Source organism: Schistocerca serialis, chromosome 7 (genome assembly GCF_023864345.2).
Source record: "Schistocerca serialis cubense isolate TAMUIC-IGC-003099 chromosome 7, iqSchSeri2.2, whole genome shotgun sequence".
Lineage (NCBI taxonomy): Eukaryota > Metazoa > Arthropoda > Insecta > Orthoptera > Acrididae > Schistocerca > Schistocerca serialis.
Window position 1 is genome coordinate 179,163,159 of NC_064644.1, and position 20,211 is coordinate 179,183,369.

The 20,211-nt window shown below is 40.0% G+C and overlaps 1 protein-coding gene and 1 pseudogene across 1 annotated transcript in view; one reads left to right on the top strand and one right to left on the bottom strand.

Annotated features, from left to right (window-relative positions):
- The window catches only part of LOC126412950 (uncharacterized), a 261,056-nt gene extending 250,857 nt beyond the window's left edge, over positions 1–10,199 (top strand). The window contains exon 6 of the mRNA XM_050082841.1: positions 3,670–10,199. Within this exon, the coding sequence (XP_049938798.1) occupies positions 3,670–4,053 (384 nt within the window). The 3' untranslated portion in view covers positions 4,054–10,199. The remainder of the gene's footprint in view (positions 1–3,669) is intronic.
- A 5,258-nt stretch (positions 10,200–15,457) lies between these two features.
- Positions 15,458–15,575, bottom strand: LOC126413372 (5S ribosomal RNA; annotated as a pseudogene).
- Positions 15,576–20,211: the final 4,636 nt, after the last annotated feature.

A 20,211-nucleotide genomic window follows, 5' to 3' on the forward strand; every position in this document is an offset into this window, starting at 1 on the left:
CCTATTTTATTAATTATTCTTTCTAGTTTCCCCAGGTATGTGCCGAGTTTCGCTCAATATATAGCTTATTATGTGTGTAGCGCCAATTCTTACTTTGATGCTGTCACGACCCGGCTGCCTCCTGCAGGCATCTAGCTCCGACTCGAAACACGTATGCTGTCTCTGTGCATCTCCTCACCACTACTCAAACTTTTACCGCGTGCACCTAGCTCTGTTAGCTGTCAAAGATCTTACTACTCGAAGATGTACTACTCGTCCAACCTTGCGGTTGGGAACTATCGACATTTTTCACTGGCTCTATCCTGATCGAATCTCAGCACATACCTTTCAGGGTGAGTCAAATGAAAACCTTAAATATTTTTTAAAATATTATTTATTGTGCATTAGTGGTACAAAGCTGTACCACTTTTCAACATAATCTCCCCCGCACCCAATGCAAGTTCTCCAGTGCTTACACAGTGCATAAATTCCTTTAGAAAAAAATTCTTTTGGTAGTCCGCACAACCACTCATGTACCGCGTGGCTTACCTCTTCATCAGAACAGAATTTCTTTCCTCCCATTGCGTCTTAGAGTGGTCCAAACATATGGAAATCACTTGGGGCAAGGTCTGGTGAGCATGGTGGATGAGGAAGACACTCAAAATGCAGGTCTTGGTTGTTGCAACTGCTGTACAGGCAGTGTGGGGCCTTGCATTGTCATGTTGCAAAAGGACACCTGCTGACAGCAATCCTCGTCGCTTTGATTTGATTGCAGGCTGCAGGTGATTTTTTAGGAGATCTCTGTATGATGCACTGGTGACAGTGGTCCCTCTAGACATGTAATGCTCCAAAATGACGCCTTTTTCGTCCCAAAAGAGAGTCAACATAACCTTCCCTGCTGATGGTTCTGTTCGAACTTCTTTGGTTTTGGTGATGATGGATGGCGCCATTCCTTGCTCGCTCTCTTCGTTTCCGGTTGGTGGAAGTGAACACAGGTTTCGTCCCCAGTAACAATTCTTGCAAGGAAACCATCACCTTCCCGTTCAAAGTGCCGAAGAAGTTCTTCACAAGCATCAACATGTCGTTCTCTCATTTCAGGAGTCAGCTGCCGTGGCAACCATCTTGCAGACACTTAGTGAAACTGGAGCACATCATGCACAATGTGGTGTGCTGAACCATTACTAATCTGTAAACATGCTGCAATGTCATTCAGTGTCACTAGGCGGTTTTCCTTCACTATGACTTCAACTGGTGCAGTGTTCTGTGGAGTCACAACTTGTTGTGCCTGACCTGGACGAGGAGTATCTTCCACTGAAGTCACACCATTTGCGAACTTCCTACTTCATTCGTAGACTTGCTGCTGTGACAAACATGCATCACCGTACTGAACCTTCATTCGTCGATGAATTGCAATAGGTTTCACACCTTCACTACGCAAAAACCGAATAACAGAACGCTGTTCTTCCCTGGTGCAAGCCGCAAGTGGGGCAGCCATCTTTATACCGATACTACGATTGTATATGTGCATCTGCACTATGCTGCCATCTACAGGCCATTCTGCACGCTGTTTGTAGCATGCTTACCAACTTACAGGATAATGGCGCGAAATTTCGAATTGTTATCACAAATTTAAGGTTTTCATTTGACTCACCCTCGTATTCTCCAAACTTTTGGCTACAAAGCTCTGTTTTTCATCTAATCTCCAATTAATGCAGTGGCCTTGTGCCACCTTACATGGAGGACCTGTACGTCCACATGATCTTGCTCTACTGGTTGATGTCCATGTTAACGTCTCATCACATCAATAATGTCCCCATCATCCATGTACTGCTTCTCACGGAGTGCATCCTTCGTTATGCCAAACAGATGGAAGCCGGAAGGTGCGAGAACAGGGCTGTGGGGTGGACGAGGAAGAACAGTCCAATGAATTTCTGTGAGCTTCCCTGGGCTGTGCAGTCTGGTGTGAGGCCTTGCGTTTTCATGGAGGAAGATAAGTTCGTTTGCATTTTTGTGGCGACAGACACGCTAAAGTCGTTTCTTCAGTTTCCTGAGGGTAGCACAATACACTTCAGAGTTGATCGTTGAACCATGAGGGAGGACGTCCTCCCTTCATGGGAACAAACTCCAGGTTATTAAGCCTCTCCCAGCGGCTTGGACGACCTTCTCTTGGTCCTTTCGCCGTGAGGAGATCATTTTAGCTAGGCTGCACATCGGGCACTGTCTTTTTAGCCATCGCCATTTGTGAAATGGTGCACCCCCACCATTTTGTGTCATTGCCCTCAATTTTTGACGGTCCGACATTTCCTGGCGAAATGCCGTTTTTTTTTTTTTTTTTTTTTTTTAACAAATTACTTTCTCATTTGTGTTTGCTATCTGAGTTATCGGCTGTTTTAGCGAAGGACGCACAGATTGTCAACCGCGTTTTCCTTTTTATCTGACGTAGCAATGTGGCAAAGGAATTTAATCTTCAGTGCAGGACCTCCGTTTCTCTGTGGTGTATTTTATGGACCTTTCTCCAAGTCCCTGTTTTTTGCTGCCTTCTCTTCCGTCGATTGGAATTACCGCGTAGTCGCTTTCAACTCCTCTCTTTGTCTTTGTGTCCTACAGTTATGACATGGGCGCGTATGACCCTAGTTGTTTTTGCGCCATAAAACAAAACAAAACAAAAACAATCAAACAGAATAAACCTTTCAAAATCCCAGAAGATCATTGTCATGACTTTACCAGCTAAGTGTGCAGTTTCGAACTGTTTCTTCGGAGAACTGATGTGGCACCACTCCATGGACTGCAGTTTCGTTTTCAGTTCAAAGTGATGAACTCATGTTTCATTGACTGTGACAATGCTCGATAAAAAATTGACACGATGAGCCTTGTAAAGCACAAGCAATTCTGCACAGATGGTCATTCGTTGCTCTTACGGTCTTCTGTTAGATGGCGAGGAAGCCAGTGGGCGTATTATCTTTAACTACCACACATCGTGGACGAGTGTGTCAGCACTACCAACACAGACGTCCAGCTGAGCAGTTTTGATGATCCATCGATCACATCAAATGAGAGTGGTCGCACATTCCAACATTCCAGGAGTCATACCTGTGTGCGGCAGGGCGGCACGACCTTGCGATGATATCAGACGCCTCGCCCAATGACTCACCACGCTTTTGTTCGCTGTCAAATTTCTGTAGCCTCTGAATATCCGAGATGCTCTAGTTTCCCACCAGAGTTCTATGCTCGGCATGCACCTCAGTTACAGACGCCATTTTGAAGGCCATGTATAATGCCGCGACTGATGGGAACTTAATGAAGCCATATGGACTGAAGTGGGAACACTCCACAATGTCCGACAACAAATTACGCATTTTTTCAATCGAAATTGGCTGAGAAAAAAATTGTGCATTACTTTTTGAATGCACTTCATAGCTAAAGAAAATCTTGAAATCAAAAAAATGTGTGTGAAACCTTATGGGACTTAACTGCTAACGTCATCAGTCCCTAAGCTTACACACTACTTAACCTAAATTATCCTAAGGACAAACACCCACACCCGTGCCCGAGGGAGGTCTCGAACCTCTGTGAAATCGCTTCAATCATTTATAATAACCTTGTGGTACTGTCAATAAATATTGAACGGGTGCAGATCACATTAATGTACTAATGTTTCACCGAGCCTTATGTAGTGTCTGCGACAAACAGGTGGTGGAGCGCCTGGTGGCGCCGAGCATGGAGCGCGTGACGGCCGAGTGGGAGCACATGTCGCGCTGCATGGTGGCAGGCGTGGCGCTGTACGTGCCTGGGCCCCCGTTCTCGGTGTCTCTGTGCTACCTACTGGGGGAGCTGCTGGCTCTGCGCGAGCCGGCGGCCCGCCTGCGCGCCGCGCTGTCTCTGGGCGACCGCCTCACACTGCTCTTCGTGGGTGGCCTGCTGCGCTGGTTGCTGCGCTTCGCGCCGCTGCGCAGGCTGTACAACTGGCTGCTGAGGCTCGCCATGAAGCGCGCGCGCCACGCGCCGCAGCTCTGGCTCAGCGCAGCCGAGGCGCGCCGCTACCCGTACCAGCAGCCGGCCATCACGCAGCTGTAGTTCGCCGCTCCATCACTGGCTGGCGCCGGCTCCGTCGCACGACGCCTCGCCGGGAAACGAACACGACTGACCGCGTACCCGCGCAGATGTAGGGGCATGGGAAGTAGTCGCACGGCGTTGTCGGCTGAGACACCCCAAGGGGCAGCTCAGCTGCCTAATTAAAAAGATTTTATTTACTGAATGAATCTTTCACTCTGCAGTGAAGTGTGCTCAATTTTGAAACTTTGTAGATTCAAACGGCCATTTGGATTGGGACTCGAATCTGGAAGTTCGTGTTTCACTAGCAAGCAGCAGACGGTTACTTTCGGGACAGATTTCAGGCTGTGATGGTGGGTCGTGAGTAGTGTATCCAGATCCAGTTTGCGGATAATCAGGATATAGGAGGTGACTTTTCTGCAGCATGGGTGGGTGGGCTGTCCGGGACCCCTACGTTTGAACCGAGAGTGAAGGCACAAATCATTTGAAATGTTTAGCTCATGTCATACAACATTCATTTTTACAATTATTTAAGGCCACAATTTTTCTTCTTTCGGCCTACAGCGTAAAATATGTCTTGTAGTGACACGATTGCGATAAAGAATACCAGTTACACTGCTCTCTAAATGGCATTCGTGAACATCCTTCAAGAAATAGAGATATAATCACGCGCACAAAATGAGCTCAAAATTTACTGAATGAACAAACCGACATCAAACACAAAAAATATGCTAAAAACTTTATTGATACAAAGCAGGAAGAGAGATAAAATAAAGAAACCAGAGATATTAAGTAACCCTCCTCCACAGTAACAGCATAAACAGTACAAAACAAAAATATAACAGCAAGAAAACATCACAAATCATAGGCCATAACAAAATTACTACTTGTAAAATAAAAATAAAACGTAAAAATCTCAAAAAAACCAAAAGACATTTCATGTAAAAAACGTAATTGGAATAAACCTAAGAAAGTAATCAAAACATAACCGAATTTCCACACATCACCAACTTCTGGTGGTAACTATGTAAATATCTCTGATCCAAGTTGTCAGGAGGAAAAAAACGCACAAAAAACTGACTTCTCATATATCTAAAAGTCAGACGTAGAATTACGCCCACAAAGAACATAAAAGTAACGTGTAAATACAAAGTCCAACAAAGACAGCATGTGGCAGCATCGAGATTACATGTAAGGTAAAAACACCAGTCATGTGTAATACCTCTCAAAACATAGCTATAGTTGATAATATCAAGGCTATCGACTATTAAAGTATTTACAGAACGCAAGACGATGGCAAATGCCGAAATGAGCTCATTGTGATTTACGCAATAAAAAAATGTGCAGAGCAATGTAACTGGCGTATTTTTATCGCAGTTGTTTAATTATTGTTTAAATATTTCTTGTTTATTTTATTGCACTAAATAAAGCCTGCATCATTCAATTATTTATCACACAAAATCACATATTTTTCTGTGGTTGTTTCAATTGATTAACATAAATTAACTGTTAGAGAACTGAATTTTAAATCCTGAAAAATTATACTATCTCTTTAGCAAGAAAATTTCCACATGAAACTAAATTCCAGGGTTTAAATTTGCCCTCAAAAAAGGTCTGCAAAACTGATTAATTTTAACTAACATTTCCAAGTGTTTTGTTGTAGAAACAGACGGAGCCTCATCACAACTGTCCTGAAGTTCTCCCCCAGAATGATGCTTTTGTTCGGTACATAACTGTGATCATTGGCTATTGGAAAATCGTCGTCTTTTCCGTCTATTTCTTGATCTATATCACTGACATCTTCCTCTATTCACCGATAAAAAAATTTCATCAAACTCGGGAAAGTTAAAAACTGACATGTTCCTGAGAACACATTTTGTACTATGGTACCATACTGAAGAAAACAGTTAAGTCCTTCACGAAGCATGGTTGGTTCAAATAGCTCTGAGCACTATGGGACTTAACATCTGTGGTCATCAGTCCCCTAGAACTTAGAACTACTTAAACCTAACTAACCTAAGGGCATCACACACAGCCATGCCCGAGGCAGGATTCGAACCTGCGACCATAGTGGTCACGCGGTTCCAGACTGAAGCGCCTAGAACCGCACGGCCTCGAAGTATGGTCTAGGAGATCCTAACACCTCTCAGTAACACGTGTCGACATCAAAGAACGAAGGTGATAACGCAACCGACAGCAAAACATTGCAAGGTTGACAGTTTAAGGAGAATAGATGGAGTATAGCACCATTCTGCTATGACTAACCTTGAAAAATTTTCACCAGATCTGAGAGACCGAACCTTGTTCAGAAATTGTCTGGGCACGGACCTAAGCCGCAAGACAAAGAAAGGAGAGAGACCAGCGAAAAAACTTTCGCAGTTACAGACGTTCTCTCTGTATCCAGTGCAGAGTGCGGCTTTGTTGTGGCTGTACTGCTCACCAAATGTTGCTCATCTTGTAGTCCGATATCTTCGCTCGATAAAGAACAGAATTTCTTTTCGTTATATGTCATAGTTACTGCGCTGCGTCAAATTAAGTATAGCATTGCACGAAATTTTAAAGGGTTTCCAGGGGTCTAAATGCATTGCTTAAATTTTGCGCATGGCTTATTGTAGCTCATACATTGTTATATGTGATATGTAGATAAGACATCGAAATTTTATTTAAATTTTTCAGCAGAACGATGCGGTATTTCGTTCTCAAGTTAATGGTTTTTGTATCCATTAGACAATACCACTCGATGTGCCCATTTCTATCTCTGTGCATCGGGAATCGTGTGGTCATAACAACTGGCATATTTCGTAAGCGGTTCAAGAGATCAAAACGAGGAAACAACATGCAAAGAGACACCTATGCCTATGTTTTTTGATAAATACTCTATACCTTTTTATTCAAAAAGATATGGAAGTAGCTCGTTCGCAGCAGGAAGATGGTGGAACAGGACGCACAAACATGACAATAGCGCTTCAGGAAAACCCAGGGTTCCCGTTTCAACAGGTACTCAGCATCTGGGGAGCAGTGGAACATGACAAGTTAACTCGTCCACAGCACTTAAATGAGCTAATTTTCAGCCATTATATCAGTATTTTCTTATATCATGACACAAATGTTCTTGCTCACTACACAAATAATTCATTCCATTTTGCACCCTATTATATTTTTAATAGGGTAGTATTTGCCAAAGGAAGATTCATCTTGATTTTGGATATCAATCAGAAATTTAATCAGTTTATATTAGTTGTAATATAAATGGGATAGCTCTCATTCTTGGATAAAATTCAAGGAATTTTAAACAAATCAATACTGTTCATGCCTCGTTACTGGAATTAGCAGCCTCAGAGTTCCCTCTCACAATTTATTATGCACAGATAGCTCTGTGTGCTTGGTGTGCTATTCATAGGCTAAGCTTATTTATTCCTATAGTAACAGTTATAGTGGCATGCAAGTAAGAAGGCAGTTGTGTTATGCATGCTGCACAGAGGGGGCTGGGTGCCACTGTTTCTGCCTGACTTTCTCTAGAAATATTTACATTCTTGGAAAACTATCTCTGTCACTTGTTAAAGTAATAATTGACATGTTTGCTTTATGCCACCTATAATGAATAATACAGTGGCTAAGTAGCCTTTCCATACCAGAACTGCAATGAAAATCAACACCCTGAAACACACAGGACATACAGACAACACAGAATTATGCTATTAGCCAGAGCATCAAGTGGTACAGTATTCATTGCTATTGCAAATAGCCCCACCACCCACCTTCTTACATGCACACCAGGAGTGAACTGCCAAATGCTGTGTCATTCCACTGTGCAGGTAGTGCCACTATTCCAATGTGGTAGCTTTAATACACTGACAGTTCCAAGTATGTTAAGCATTCTTGACTGCCGTCCTGTAATGTGATGTATTACAGGAGACTGAATTACAGATATTTTGCATTCTGTTTTTTGTGCGATTGCAGGTAGTAGTCAACAGAATAATAGATCAGTCTAATTATATGGGATATATTTTTCTGTAAGAGATGCAAGTTAAGAAATTGTGCAGTACAGTATTTGTGGTCACCTGAGAAAACACCTGGAGCAAAGGCATCCAAAAGTAAGTGTATCAATTCACAGACAAAGTGTTGCAGTAGTGTGAACAGTTTCATTGGTTTCAGGGTACTACTTCACAGCCTGTGTAGCTATTAAATAATTAATAATTTTCTGATATCTATCACTGGATTGCAGCTGGAACATTGCAACCCATGATAAATGTTAATTAATAGTGTAGCTCAACACTACTGGATAGCTCAGGCAGCAGGGTTTGAGTACTGGTCTGATACACAGTTTTAATCTACCAAAAAGTTTCAAAATTACATAAACTGCTAGCAGAGTGAGGATTCATTTTGATGATGTGGAATAAAAGAACCTAGCTATGTTATGTGTTTGAGTCTGCTGAAGAACTATTTGTGCAGAAAGTCACAAATTTCATAGGTTTACCCTTATTCGTTGTGCTATTCGTTTACTGTCAGTGGCAGAGTTTTCAACCTATAAGGAGCTAATGCCAGAATCATGGCCAAATGACTGTCATCATGGATGGGGAGCACTGATATATGTCCCAGTTTGTGATATAAATGGCTTTGATACAGGACAGAAAATTCTGCAAAACATAAATGCCAATTCATCACAACACTTTTAAACTGAATACTTTGGAAGGAATTGAATTTCATGGACAGTTGGAGCAGAACTACATTCAAGAGGTGGTTACTAACACCAGACCAAAAGTTATGTGGAAGAACACCAACACTGGATTGTGTAGGATTGAAATCATGTTGTTCATTTACACAAATCGGATTGCTATTTGTATGTGAATGACTTCCAGTATCATATTTCTCATCAGTCTCAGAAGTCCTGTAATGAGAGTGGAGGAGTTTGTGAAATTTTCTGTGAATTTCTGAACTATTTAATTATCTAAAAATGGATTCTTTAGCCGAGATAGCTGGATCTCTGATATAGAACACCAACAACCAATTTGTGAAACTTGTCCACTTTATTAACATAAAAAACACTTGTTTCCCAAGATGTCCATTCTTGTATGTCTGCTACTGCTAGAACTTTATGAAGTTCATACCAAAGCTATTACTAAATCTTATGGATGTGTTACATGCCATTAGGATGAAAATGACTAATTTTTTGTGTCATGAACATATTTTGACTACTTCAGCCTGTAACACAAAACTATAGGTCTTTTATATCACTTTTTCTGTTATGACAGTAAATTCTAGCAGTGTATGAAATGGCTGGAATACATCAAGATTGTAGGAAGGCCAGTGTTGTGTTACATTTTCTCTTCTAGCTCCAGTTTTTTGCTGCCGTCAACACATTTACTGAGTTTTGTTGAAGCACTTAAAAAATAATCTCAGTGGATAGATAATATTATTAGCTGCTCACATGCCTGAGACCTTTTGTTAGCATCTGTGTCCACAGTGGACTTGTTCTGTGTGCAGCCATACCAGTCAAACACTTTGTGTAACAACCTTTTTCCAATATATGGCAGTATATTAACACAGTTTTGTCATTTCTATATAATATGGTTCTCTGAAGTGTGTGCAAGTACAGAGGACCAGAAAAGGGAGATAATAGAACTCAGAACAAACAAGTAAATGAAAAATGTGTGGACTAGTTCCACTTACTTAAGGTAACAAGTAGCATAAATCAGGATTAATCTGCACTCTAAGCCTTGAAATACAGAGCCTGTTGTAAACACTGTATAACACTTGCATGTATATACAAAAGTCAAACTAAATGAATACAAATCCATTAAGGCAACAGGTGCAGAATAGTGAGAATGAAAACAATCAGGTGCATCAGGGATGTTGCACTGTTGAATCAGCTTATTTGCTCCATTAGAGCTGTTGTACTGAGGTGTCCAGTGTGTGTGTTTTGGTAATGAAGTGTCCAGTGTGTGTGTTTTGGGAGAGGAGGGGGTATCTGTTTACAAAGAAAAGGTATGGCTTCCCATTCAGTCATTTGTAATTGACTGTGATGTGGAAAATGTAGCCATGTTTTTAAAAAGTTTGCTTATGTAGATTCTTGACAGTATTGACAAATATACAAAGATGTATATAATTAATTGTAATGAAGTTTAATTTAATCAACAGATAAAATAAAAATTTGTGCTCTTTGTATCATCCGAAGTTTTTGCTTATTTAAAAAGTCCCACATTTCACTCCTCCTGCTTAACCTAGATTCTATTGTAGTGGTCTAGCCTTATACTATTGTTATTACTGTGATGGACTATGCATTGATGAGATGAAAGACAATTATTCATCTTTAATGAAAATTGCTCAGTGCTAGATGGGTTATGAAAAGTAGAGATAGCTACAAGCTAAGGATTTTGGACTCTTACTGGTACTAAAGCTATACCTGTTTACAATCTTGTTTTTGCCTCAATATATTTTTTGAAAGAAAACATTGTTGTGTTATAGGCTTACATTGTTTGTTTCGTTTTTTTCTTAAGCCACTGTTATTTCTTTTAATTCTCTTTTTTGGTTCTCCCTCATTTGTGCACCTGAAATTACTCTACCCTAATTATCTTTTCTGTATTTCCATCTCTTTGTCATGAGTTTACTGTGTACCAGTGATAGCCTGACATCAGCAGTGTGTGTGTGTAAAACTACCAGGAAAAGGTTTGTTTAAAAGAAAATTTTTGGAAAATCTACCAGGGAAAGTGGAAATTTGGATGACAGTATTTTTGTATGAGGCCTGTTCAAAAAATTCCAGAAGATTCATAATTTTGTGCCAGTAGTGTGTTGGAGCAAAGTGCAGTTGGAAACCCTGCATACACCTGTATTTAATGTGAAACTGATAGAAGTTTTATTGTTGTATGTCTGTTAGTTCTTGTTCAGTGCTGTATTGAGTAGAACATTATGTCACACAGTTTTTGAATTTCAGAAAGACAGAGTTGTGTCTGCATTAAATTTTGCATGAAACTCAAGAAAATTTTTACAGAGACGCACCAAATGAAGCAGGAATCCCATGGTGATGAATGATTAAGCTGGACTCAGTGTTAATTCCAATATCCAATCTTCGCTGAGGATGTAGAGCATATATTATTACCACCATCTTTAAAATCGTGCAATAATCACCATTCAAAGATAAGGAAATTAGAGCTCGTACTGAGGCGTTCAGACAATCATTTTTCTCTTGCGTGATGTGCGAGTGAAACAGAGGGGGGGAAACATGACTTTGGTGCGAATTGTGCCCTCAACCACACACCGCTTGGTGGCTAGCGGAGTATATATGTAGATGTTACAAATGGTTCACACGGTTTAAAAATGGCTGGACTGAAATTAAACATGACCCTCTTTCATGTCTTTTGACATCTATCTATGATACTCACATCAGGAACATCACTGAAATTGTGTATGCCAATGAAAGACTGACTGTCCAACAGGTTGCAGAAGAGTGTAACATTTCAGTTGGATCATGTCATGAAATCATGACACAGCATCTTGGAATGCATAATGTTGCCACCAAGTTTGTCCCACGGCTTGTGAGCCAAGAGCAGAAAAATCTTTGCCTCAAAATATGTGAGGAGCATTTGGATCATGCAAATGATAACGAGATGTTCCTAAAGAGAATCATAACTGGTGATGAGATGTGGGCCTATGGTTATGATGTTGAGACAAGGTTCAGTATTCACAATGGGTCAGGGAAGCTTCTCCAAAACCAAAACAAGCTCGTCAGTTCAGGTCAAATGTCAAAGCCATGCTGATAGTTTTCTTTGACTTTGAAGGGTTAGTTCATCATGAATTCATGCCACAGGGACAAACTGTTAATTTATGCTACTATCAGGACATGTTGATATGCCTGCAAGAAAATGTGAGAAGGAAATGGCCTGAAATGTGATGAGACAGTTCATGGCTCTTGCAGCATGAGAATGCATCCACATATTCATCCTTGTTGGTGCGTGGCTATTGCACAAAAAACATAATCATTGTGCTGTCTCATCTTCCTTACCCTCCAGTTCTGGCAGCTGCACACTTCTTTTATTTCCAAAGTTGAAAACCTCATTAAAAGAATGAAGACTTGTAACAATACATAAGATAAAAGAAAATTCATGGACGGTACTTAACGCAATCCAGCAAGATGTGTACCAACAGTGCTCCCGGAAATGGAAACAGCATTGGGAGTGGTGTATCAATTGTGGAGGACAGTATTTTGAAGGAAACTATGCACAATAAGTAAAAGGTAAGCACAGAAAAATTTAGAGGACACATTGAATACTGATTAATTTGGTGTCTTTCAATCATTCAACTGATTTCACTCCATCTTTTTTTTTTTTTTTGTAAGAAATGCCACCAGTGATACATCAAAATATTGGCCAGCATCCTTACAATGCAAAGCAACAACACGATCATTGAGTCAATGAGACTGAGGAAGAGCATACACAGTGTTTAGAGGCAAACTGAATAAGAATCATACAGTAAACACTTTCTGTTCAACCAGCTGTGAGAAAGAACATGCAAGTTATATTATAAAAATGTATAGTTTTGTTTTCCTTTTCACAGTCATTTTTAACAGAAAACAAGAATGCTATTTTTATGGCTAACTTTATAATACTACATGTTTGTAGATTAAAACCATGCAAAATACTGTCATTAAAGCTACTGTCCTCACAGATCCAATAGTGGGAAAGGTCTCACTCACACCCCATGTTCTAAGGATTCCAACTGATTTACTCATTCCCTTTGACATCCATTCCCAATCATGGTTCCATTTGCAATAATAATAAATAAGGTCAGAGAGAGGGGGGAAGAAGAGATGAACAGAGAAGGGGAGAGGAAACAGATACAAAGAAGGGAAAGGAGGATATGGACAGAGAGATGAGGGAGGAGAAGATGGATAAAGAGAGTGTGGGATAAGAGATGTACAGGGACAGGGGCAAGGTTACAGACAGAGACAGGGGGAGGAGGAGGAGATGGAAAAAGGGAGGGAGAGGAGGAGAGGGAGAGAGAGAGGGAGAATGAGATTAGGTTGCATATCCAATTTTCATTCAAATTTTGGGAGAAGATTTTGTTGTGCCTCTTGTAAAAAGGAGGTAGATCTATCAGAATGTACCAGAATTCGACAGTAGCAAGTATCCATGTGGACAGTGTGATCTAGAGCACCACAGGTGGTCAGCATGGCAACCATTGTTGTGGCCACCATACATCCACTGTGATGGTCTGTGCAGAAACATAGCACTCCAGATAATGTTGTGCTGCCAGTGTGAACACTTATCTTGCTACGAACAAGCCTATTTCCTGATTAAATGTGTGTGATACGGACATACAATCCTGCATGGCTGAGCAAATGATATGTCTGCCTTCTTAGGCACTAGCTGTGATTGATTAAACACACTTTTGATAGCTGTGAGGCTGCCATTGTCAAAATGCATGTCCTTGTAGGCACTTGTTCTTACACAAGGCATAACATGATCTTCTCTCAAAGAAACATCATTCAAATGCCATTCCTGAGTGAGAAATCCAATATATAATGTTTCCATATATTCAAAATGTAGATGGCATTACTTCTACATGTTTTGTGTGTTTCCACCAAAATGCTAATCACTAGCACATTTAAGAATATGATACACATCATGAAATTTATTACATGCCACCTTCAGATTTAATGACCAGAAGTGTATTAAAATTTCCATCTCTGAAGAACTACAATAATACTGAATCCTAAGCACTACTTTTCACGTATATATTTTAATAGTTGTACTGTTATTGTTTCCTGTGAAACAGCCAAACCTAGACTCTTAAGTTGTTATATTACTTCAGTTTTCATACTTCCACAGAACTGTTAGGTAGCTTTAATACAAATACATAAAAGATATAATTAACTACAGTAAAATGTTTAAAAACAGCACTGAATGCTTAACATTCATAATGTTCCTTCCTTCATGATGTCACAACATTCTGTGAAGTTACACATTCAGGATCATAATCCACATCCTGCTAGTGATAGGTGGCACTTGAGGTAAAACTGCATCTACATCCATTCTCTGCAAACCAAAACAGTCCAGGTTGCAAAAATAGTGTATGCATTACTGACATATTTTGTTTTTTTTTTTAGGCATCTTCAGAAATCTTATAGGAACAGCGGGTTAACATTAGTCATAAGTATTCAAAGTTTTGATGTGCATCTTTGGTAAAGGCATGCAGCTATGTTTCAATAGGGCCAAACTTGCAACCCTGACACAAATATTGGCAGGCAAATTACAGGAGACTGTAGTATATTCCACATTCCGTACTTAATACTGGTTCTTGAAACTTTGTAAGCATGCTTTCACTTTCATGGGGTAGTTGACATCTATCTTCAAATGTCAGCCAGTTCAGGTTTTTGCAGCACATTTATGACATTATCCTGTAGATCAAACAAACCTGTGACCATTTGTGCTGCTCTTATTTGTACATGAGCAATATCCTCTGTTAGTCCTATTTGGCAGGGATCCTGCACAACTGAAGAACATTCAGGCTTCATGTAAGGGTTTTTATAAGCATTCTCCTTTGTAAACTTACTGCTTTTCCCAGTGTCCTATCAATGAACCATAACCTGTTACTTGCCATATATTCAAGTGAGTCTATGTAGTCATTCCATTTCATATTACTACAAACAGTTACACCCAGGTATTTCTATAAGTTGACTGATTCCTTTCCTGACCCACTGATATTGTAGTCATAGTATACTATGTTTTGAGTTCCCTAAGATTAGGTTAGATTAGATTCAGTTTTTATTCCATAGACCCAAAAATGATATGATTGTCAAGGGTGTGGAGCATATCACGAAGTATAACATAAAAAACATAGAACATTTCAATATATGCATGAATACATTATAGTAAATTTTAATGGCTAATATTTACAGAATTAATATATTGTCAGAATGAAATATAGTTATACACATTTAATAAATTTGTCACACACAAAATACCTAATCCTGACTGTTGTGACCAAGTGCTGTCAAAACTGAAATCTACAGACATTTTTACTTAAGCTAGTCTAACAGCTCCCATTAAGATATTCATCTATACAGTGGAAGAAGTTGCCTACCAAAAAGTCTTTCCAACTCGGTTTAACCTGTGCTTTACCTGAAACCAAGTTTTTAATGGTTGCAGGTAATTTATTGATAATGTGTGTTCCTGAATATTGGACCCTTTTTGGAACAAGGTAAGTGGTTTTTGATCTTTGTGTACTCCTCCTGAACAGGCCATGAAGGCCCAAAGGTACTGACCGGCTGCTGTGTCATCTCAGCTCATAGGCACCACTGGATGTGGATATGGAGGGGCATGTGGTCAGCACACCGCTCTCCTGGGTGTATGTCAGTTTCTGAGACTGGAGCTGCTACTTCTCAATCAAGTAGATCCTCAGTTTGCCTCACAAGGGCTGAGTGCACCCCACTTGCTAACAGCACTCAGCAGACTGGATGGTCACCCATCCAAGTGCTAGCCTAGCCCGACAGTGCTTAACTTCGGTGATCTGACGGGAACCGGTGTTACCACTGCGGCAAGGCCATTGGCAGATCTTTATGTAAATTGTCCTTATTCCTAATATTGATATTATATACTGAGCTATTGATTGGAAACAGAGACATAACATTTGCAACAAATTTCATTGAGGAATAAATATATTGAGAAGCAGTGATTAGAATACCCAGTTCCTTGAACAGATTTCTACATGATGTTCTTGAATTTACACCACAGATAAGTCTTACTACATGCCTTTGCACTCTAAAAGCTTTTGCTCAGTTTGATGGGTTAATCCAGAATATGACCCCACATGACATAACAGAATGAAAGTAAGCAGAGTATCCAAGTTTTTTTATATTTATATCTCCTACATCTGCATTGGAAATACAAACTTGTTTAGGCACTTCAGCAATTCTGAGGTATGCGCTTCCCAACTGAATTTATTATTGAGCTGTAATCCCAGAAATTTAACGCTGTCAACGTATGTTATACACATACTGGAAGGAACCTCTTACAAGTTCTGCACCGCGTATGATGAGTCTTTTCAAAATTTAACCATTTATTAACATCAGTGAAAATTTGATTAGCACCCATTTCTAAATCTGTACTTGACTTTCTATTTATTGCAAAGCAGACAAATCAAACTTAGCATCCAGCAATATAACAGACAAGAGGTCATTAACGTACACAAGAAAAAGCAATGGGCCCAAGTTGGAACCTTGAGGAACACCACATATAATTAATACTCAATCAGATGAAGACTGATTGCTCTCTTCACAGGTATATCACAATGACACCCCTTGTTTCCTATTATATAGGTAAGACTTGAACCATTTTACAGCACTGTCAGTGACACCATAATATTCTAATGTAGTTAAGAGAATGCTGTGATTCATACAGTCAAAGACATTTGGCAGGTCACGGAAAATACCAGTAGCCTCTACATTGTTATCTAATAATTTAAGTACATTCTCACTGTAAATGCAAATAGCCTTCTCTATATCAGGACCTTTAAGGAACCGAAACTGTGACTTGGATTAAGCTGCAGTGATTAATATTCAACATGAAGAGCAAGGGTTCCAACATAGTACCCCAAGGCATGATGAAGTTATTTCTGCATCTGTCGATGACATTCCATCCAAGATAACATGTTGTATTCTTCCAACTAAGTAAACCTCAGGACTCACAAATTTTGTTTGATACCCTACATGATTTACCCAGTTTGATCAATTTCCATCTATTGGAGAATTGTATAACATATTCTGAGCTCAAATATGATGAAGTATCTCAAAGAGAATGACCTCCTCAGTATCAACCAGCATAGATTGCAAAAACATTGACAGAGAAGTAACATATGTCTTAAAAAAGCCTTCAGCAGCTTGTAAGTGAACATAGCTAAGGTTAATCCTCAACAATACAAGATGTTTATAAATTAGGTACACAAAACTAACCTTTAATTGTGAAAAAGATACATAACTTAGATAAATGGTTGACACTGCTCTCAAAGCAGTATATTTTCAAGTTTTATTTGCAAATGTTCTATGTGCTTACCTTTAGTAACATGACAAATGTTCTACCTGTAATTAATTTCATGTCAAATCCTTTGAAGCAGGTCTTGATGTATGGTGGCAGTTGCTTGTGTTATCTGTTGTTGCAGCTCACTAACTTTTCCCAGAAATGGAGAAAGAAACACTCTGTCTTTAATGTAACCTGATAGACAGAAATCCATTGTGGTTAAATCAGGTGACCCTGGTGTCCAGGAAGTTGCTCCAGCACGTCCAGTCAAAGTCGTCACATTCCTATGGAGATACACAACTACTTCATGATGACAATGCGGTGTTGTAACACTTTGCTGGAAAACAAATACTATACCCATATCCTCTTGTAATTCAAGCATTAGATAATTTTCAGGCAAGTCCAGGTGTGATATGCCAGTTACAGCTGGTTTGACAAAAAGGAAAGGACTGTAAATCTTGTTTCAATATACAGTGCAAAAAACATTTACCTTAAGCAAGCTCCATATATGTTCCAAGGTGGAAGGTGTTGGAATGTGGCTTCATCACGCATTTTGTTGAACATTTCTACACAAAACTTTGCTCATTTTTCTTTGTCATTTTTCTTAAATCTTGGAACAGTTCCAGTTTATAGGGTTTAATGATAGGCATTCCCATAATGCATTCAACACTGTAACACTAGATATATTTAATTCTAAGTTGTCATTTCCCATTGATTTACCCAGTCTATGAATGCAAGAGTGCTGAACTTCATCATTTGCTTTGTCAGAGGCTGCTGGCTGACACTGACCTGGCAACCTATGTGATACACAGCCAATTTCAATGAAATGATTCTACCAGTTAATAACAGTTTGTCTTTGATATGGTGGCTTGTGACATTTAGCCCTGAGGTGTCTTTGAGCTGTAGTAGCAGAGCTGGATTCATAAAACCATAAACAGCACTGCACACACTCTGCACCATTATACGACTCTCTGATGACTGTTGGAATAACTCATTCACACATGCCACCTAGTGGGAATGTCAGGAACTAAAAGTGTTAGGCAGGAATAAAACTTGAAGATATACTGTATTCAGTGTTGTGTCAAACATTTCTGTAAGTTTCAAATAACATACGGGAATTCAGGCAGGTAACACTTTCACCAACTGCCGATATTTCGGCGGGAGAACACCCCACCATTTTTAAGCAAACTGCAATGGACAGGCAGTGTACATGCAAATTTAATACCTCAGTTCTCAGACTGAAGCAGGAAAGATAACACACACACTGAACACTAGTGCCACCAAAGATGACCAAAGGCAGAGCTATCGATAGTGAGACTATGAACTCGCAGGTGAGGTAGCATTGACTCTGTCCCTCTGTTTTTTGACAATGGAGAGAGCCGGATTCCAAACAGAGTTCAAACAGAAACCTCCATTGCTGTTAACGAGGTTGCTCGCTAATTTAATCTCAACTGCCTCCCTAATAACACTGTCCCGATAGCTGGACATGCACGCCAATATCTCGGTGTTATTATATACCATGGGGTGACCAGTATCCAAGCAATGTTTGGCAATAGCAGATCTATTGGGCTTCTGTAATCGTGTGTGCCATTTATGTTCAGTACATCGGTCCTCCACAGTCCTGATAGTTTGACCAATATATGCCATGCCGCAGCTACAAGGAATATGATACACACCCGCCTTATGCAGTCCAAGTAACGGAACTCAAAAGTGCTCTAATTTTAGATGGAGGTCGGAAAACACACCGACTTATACTTACAGGCTAATAGTTGTCACCATCCGGCTCAGCGTGAAAGGGTACTTCTTACCTTGGTACACAGGGCAAATGTCGTTTCTGACGTTGAGACTTTGCCAGCTGAGCTGTCCCATCTTGAAGTTACATTTCGTCAAAATGGTTATAGTGATAGACAGATTGAACGTGCATTGCGCTATTGACCAACTGCACATTGGGTGATTGATGATAATTCTGAGTCAACACCTAAGTCTACTGCCTTTTTGCCTTACGTAGGAAACACGTTCAACAAGATCGGTCGTATTTTATGGAAATACAATGTGAAATGTGTTTTCCAACCTCCATCTAAAATTAGAGCACTTTTGAGTTCCGTTAAGGATGATCTTGGACTGCGTAAGGCCGGTGTATATCGTATTCCTTGTAGCTGTGGCATGGCATATATTGGTCAAACTATCAGGACCGTGGAGGACCGATGTACTGAGCAGAAACGGCACACATGATTACAGCAGCCAAATAGATCTGCTATTGCCGAACATTACTTGGATACTTGTCACCCCAAATTATATAATAACACCGAGATATTGGCATTCACGTCCAGCTATTGGGACAGTATTATTAGGGAGGTGGTTGAGATTAAATTAGCGAGCAACCTCATTAACAGCGATGGAGGTTTCCGTTTAAACTCTGTTTGGAATCCGGCTCTCTCCATTATCAAAAAACAGAGGGACAGAGTCAATGCTATCTCACCTGTGGATTCATAGTCTCACTATCAATAGCTCTGCCTTTGGTCATCTTTGGTGGCACTAGTGTTCAATCTGTGTGTTATCTTTCCTGCTTCAGTCCGAGAACCGAGGTATTAAATTTGCATGTACGCTGCCTGTCCATTGAAGTTTGCCTTTAAAATGGTGGGGTGTTCTCCCGCCGAAATATCGGCGGTCGCTGAAAGTGCTACCTGGCTGAATTCCTGGAAGTTATTTGAAAGTTATATATGCCAGGAGAAACTCAGGTCTCATTTCTGTAAGTTATTTATCCTTTTCGCAATTAAAGATTACTTTTGTGTAAGTAATTTATAGATACCCTGTATATTTGGTGGAGAAGCAGTCCTTCAATATGTCAATAAATAGTGGTAGGAGTACTTGAATTATTTTAGGAATAACAAGAACATTTAAGGGAGGGTAACTTTTGCCCTTGAGACCAACATCTTCCCAAAAGATACAAGAGTAAAAGGCCAACAGCAATGGAGCCTCCGAGATCAACAGTATTGGTCTGTAACTTGGGTTAGCCAGAATAATGTCGAAGGCTTAAATCTACATATCTGGATAATGCTAACCTGAAAATAAAACTTTTTTCAGTTGTAAGAATGATAGAAAGTTGCAAACAGAAAACTATTTCTGGTGGTAGCAATCCACAGGAGGAGAGAAGTAGAGAAGTGGAAAGATT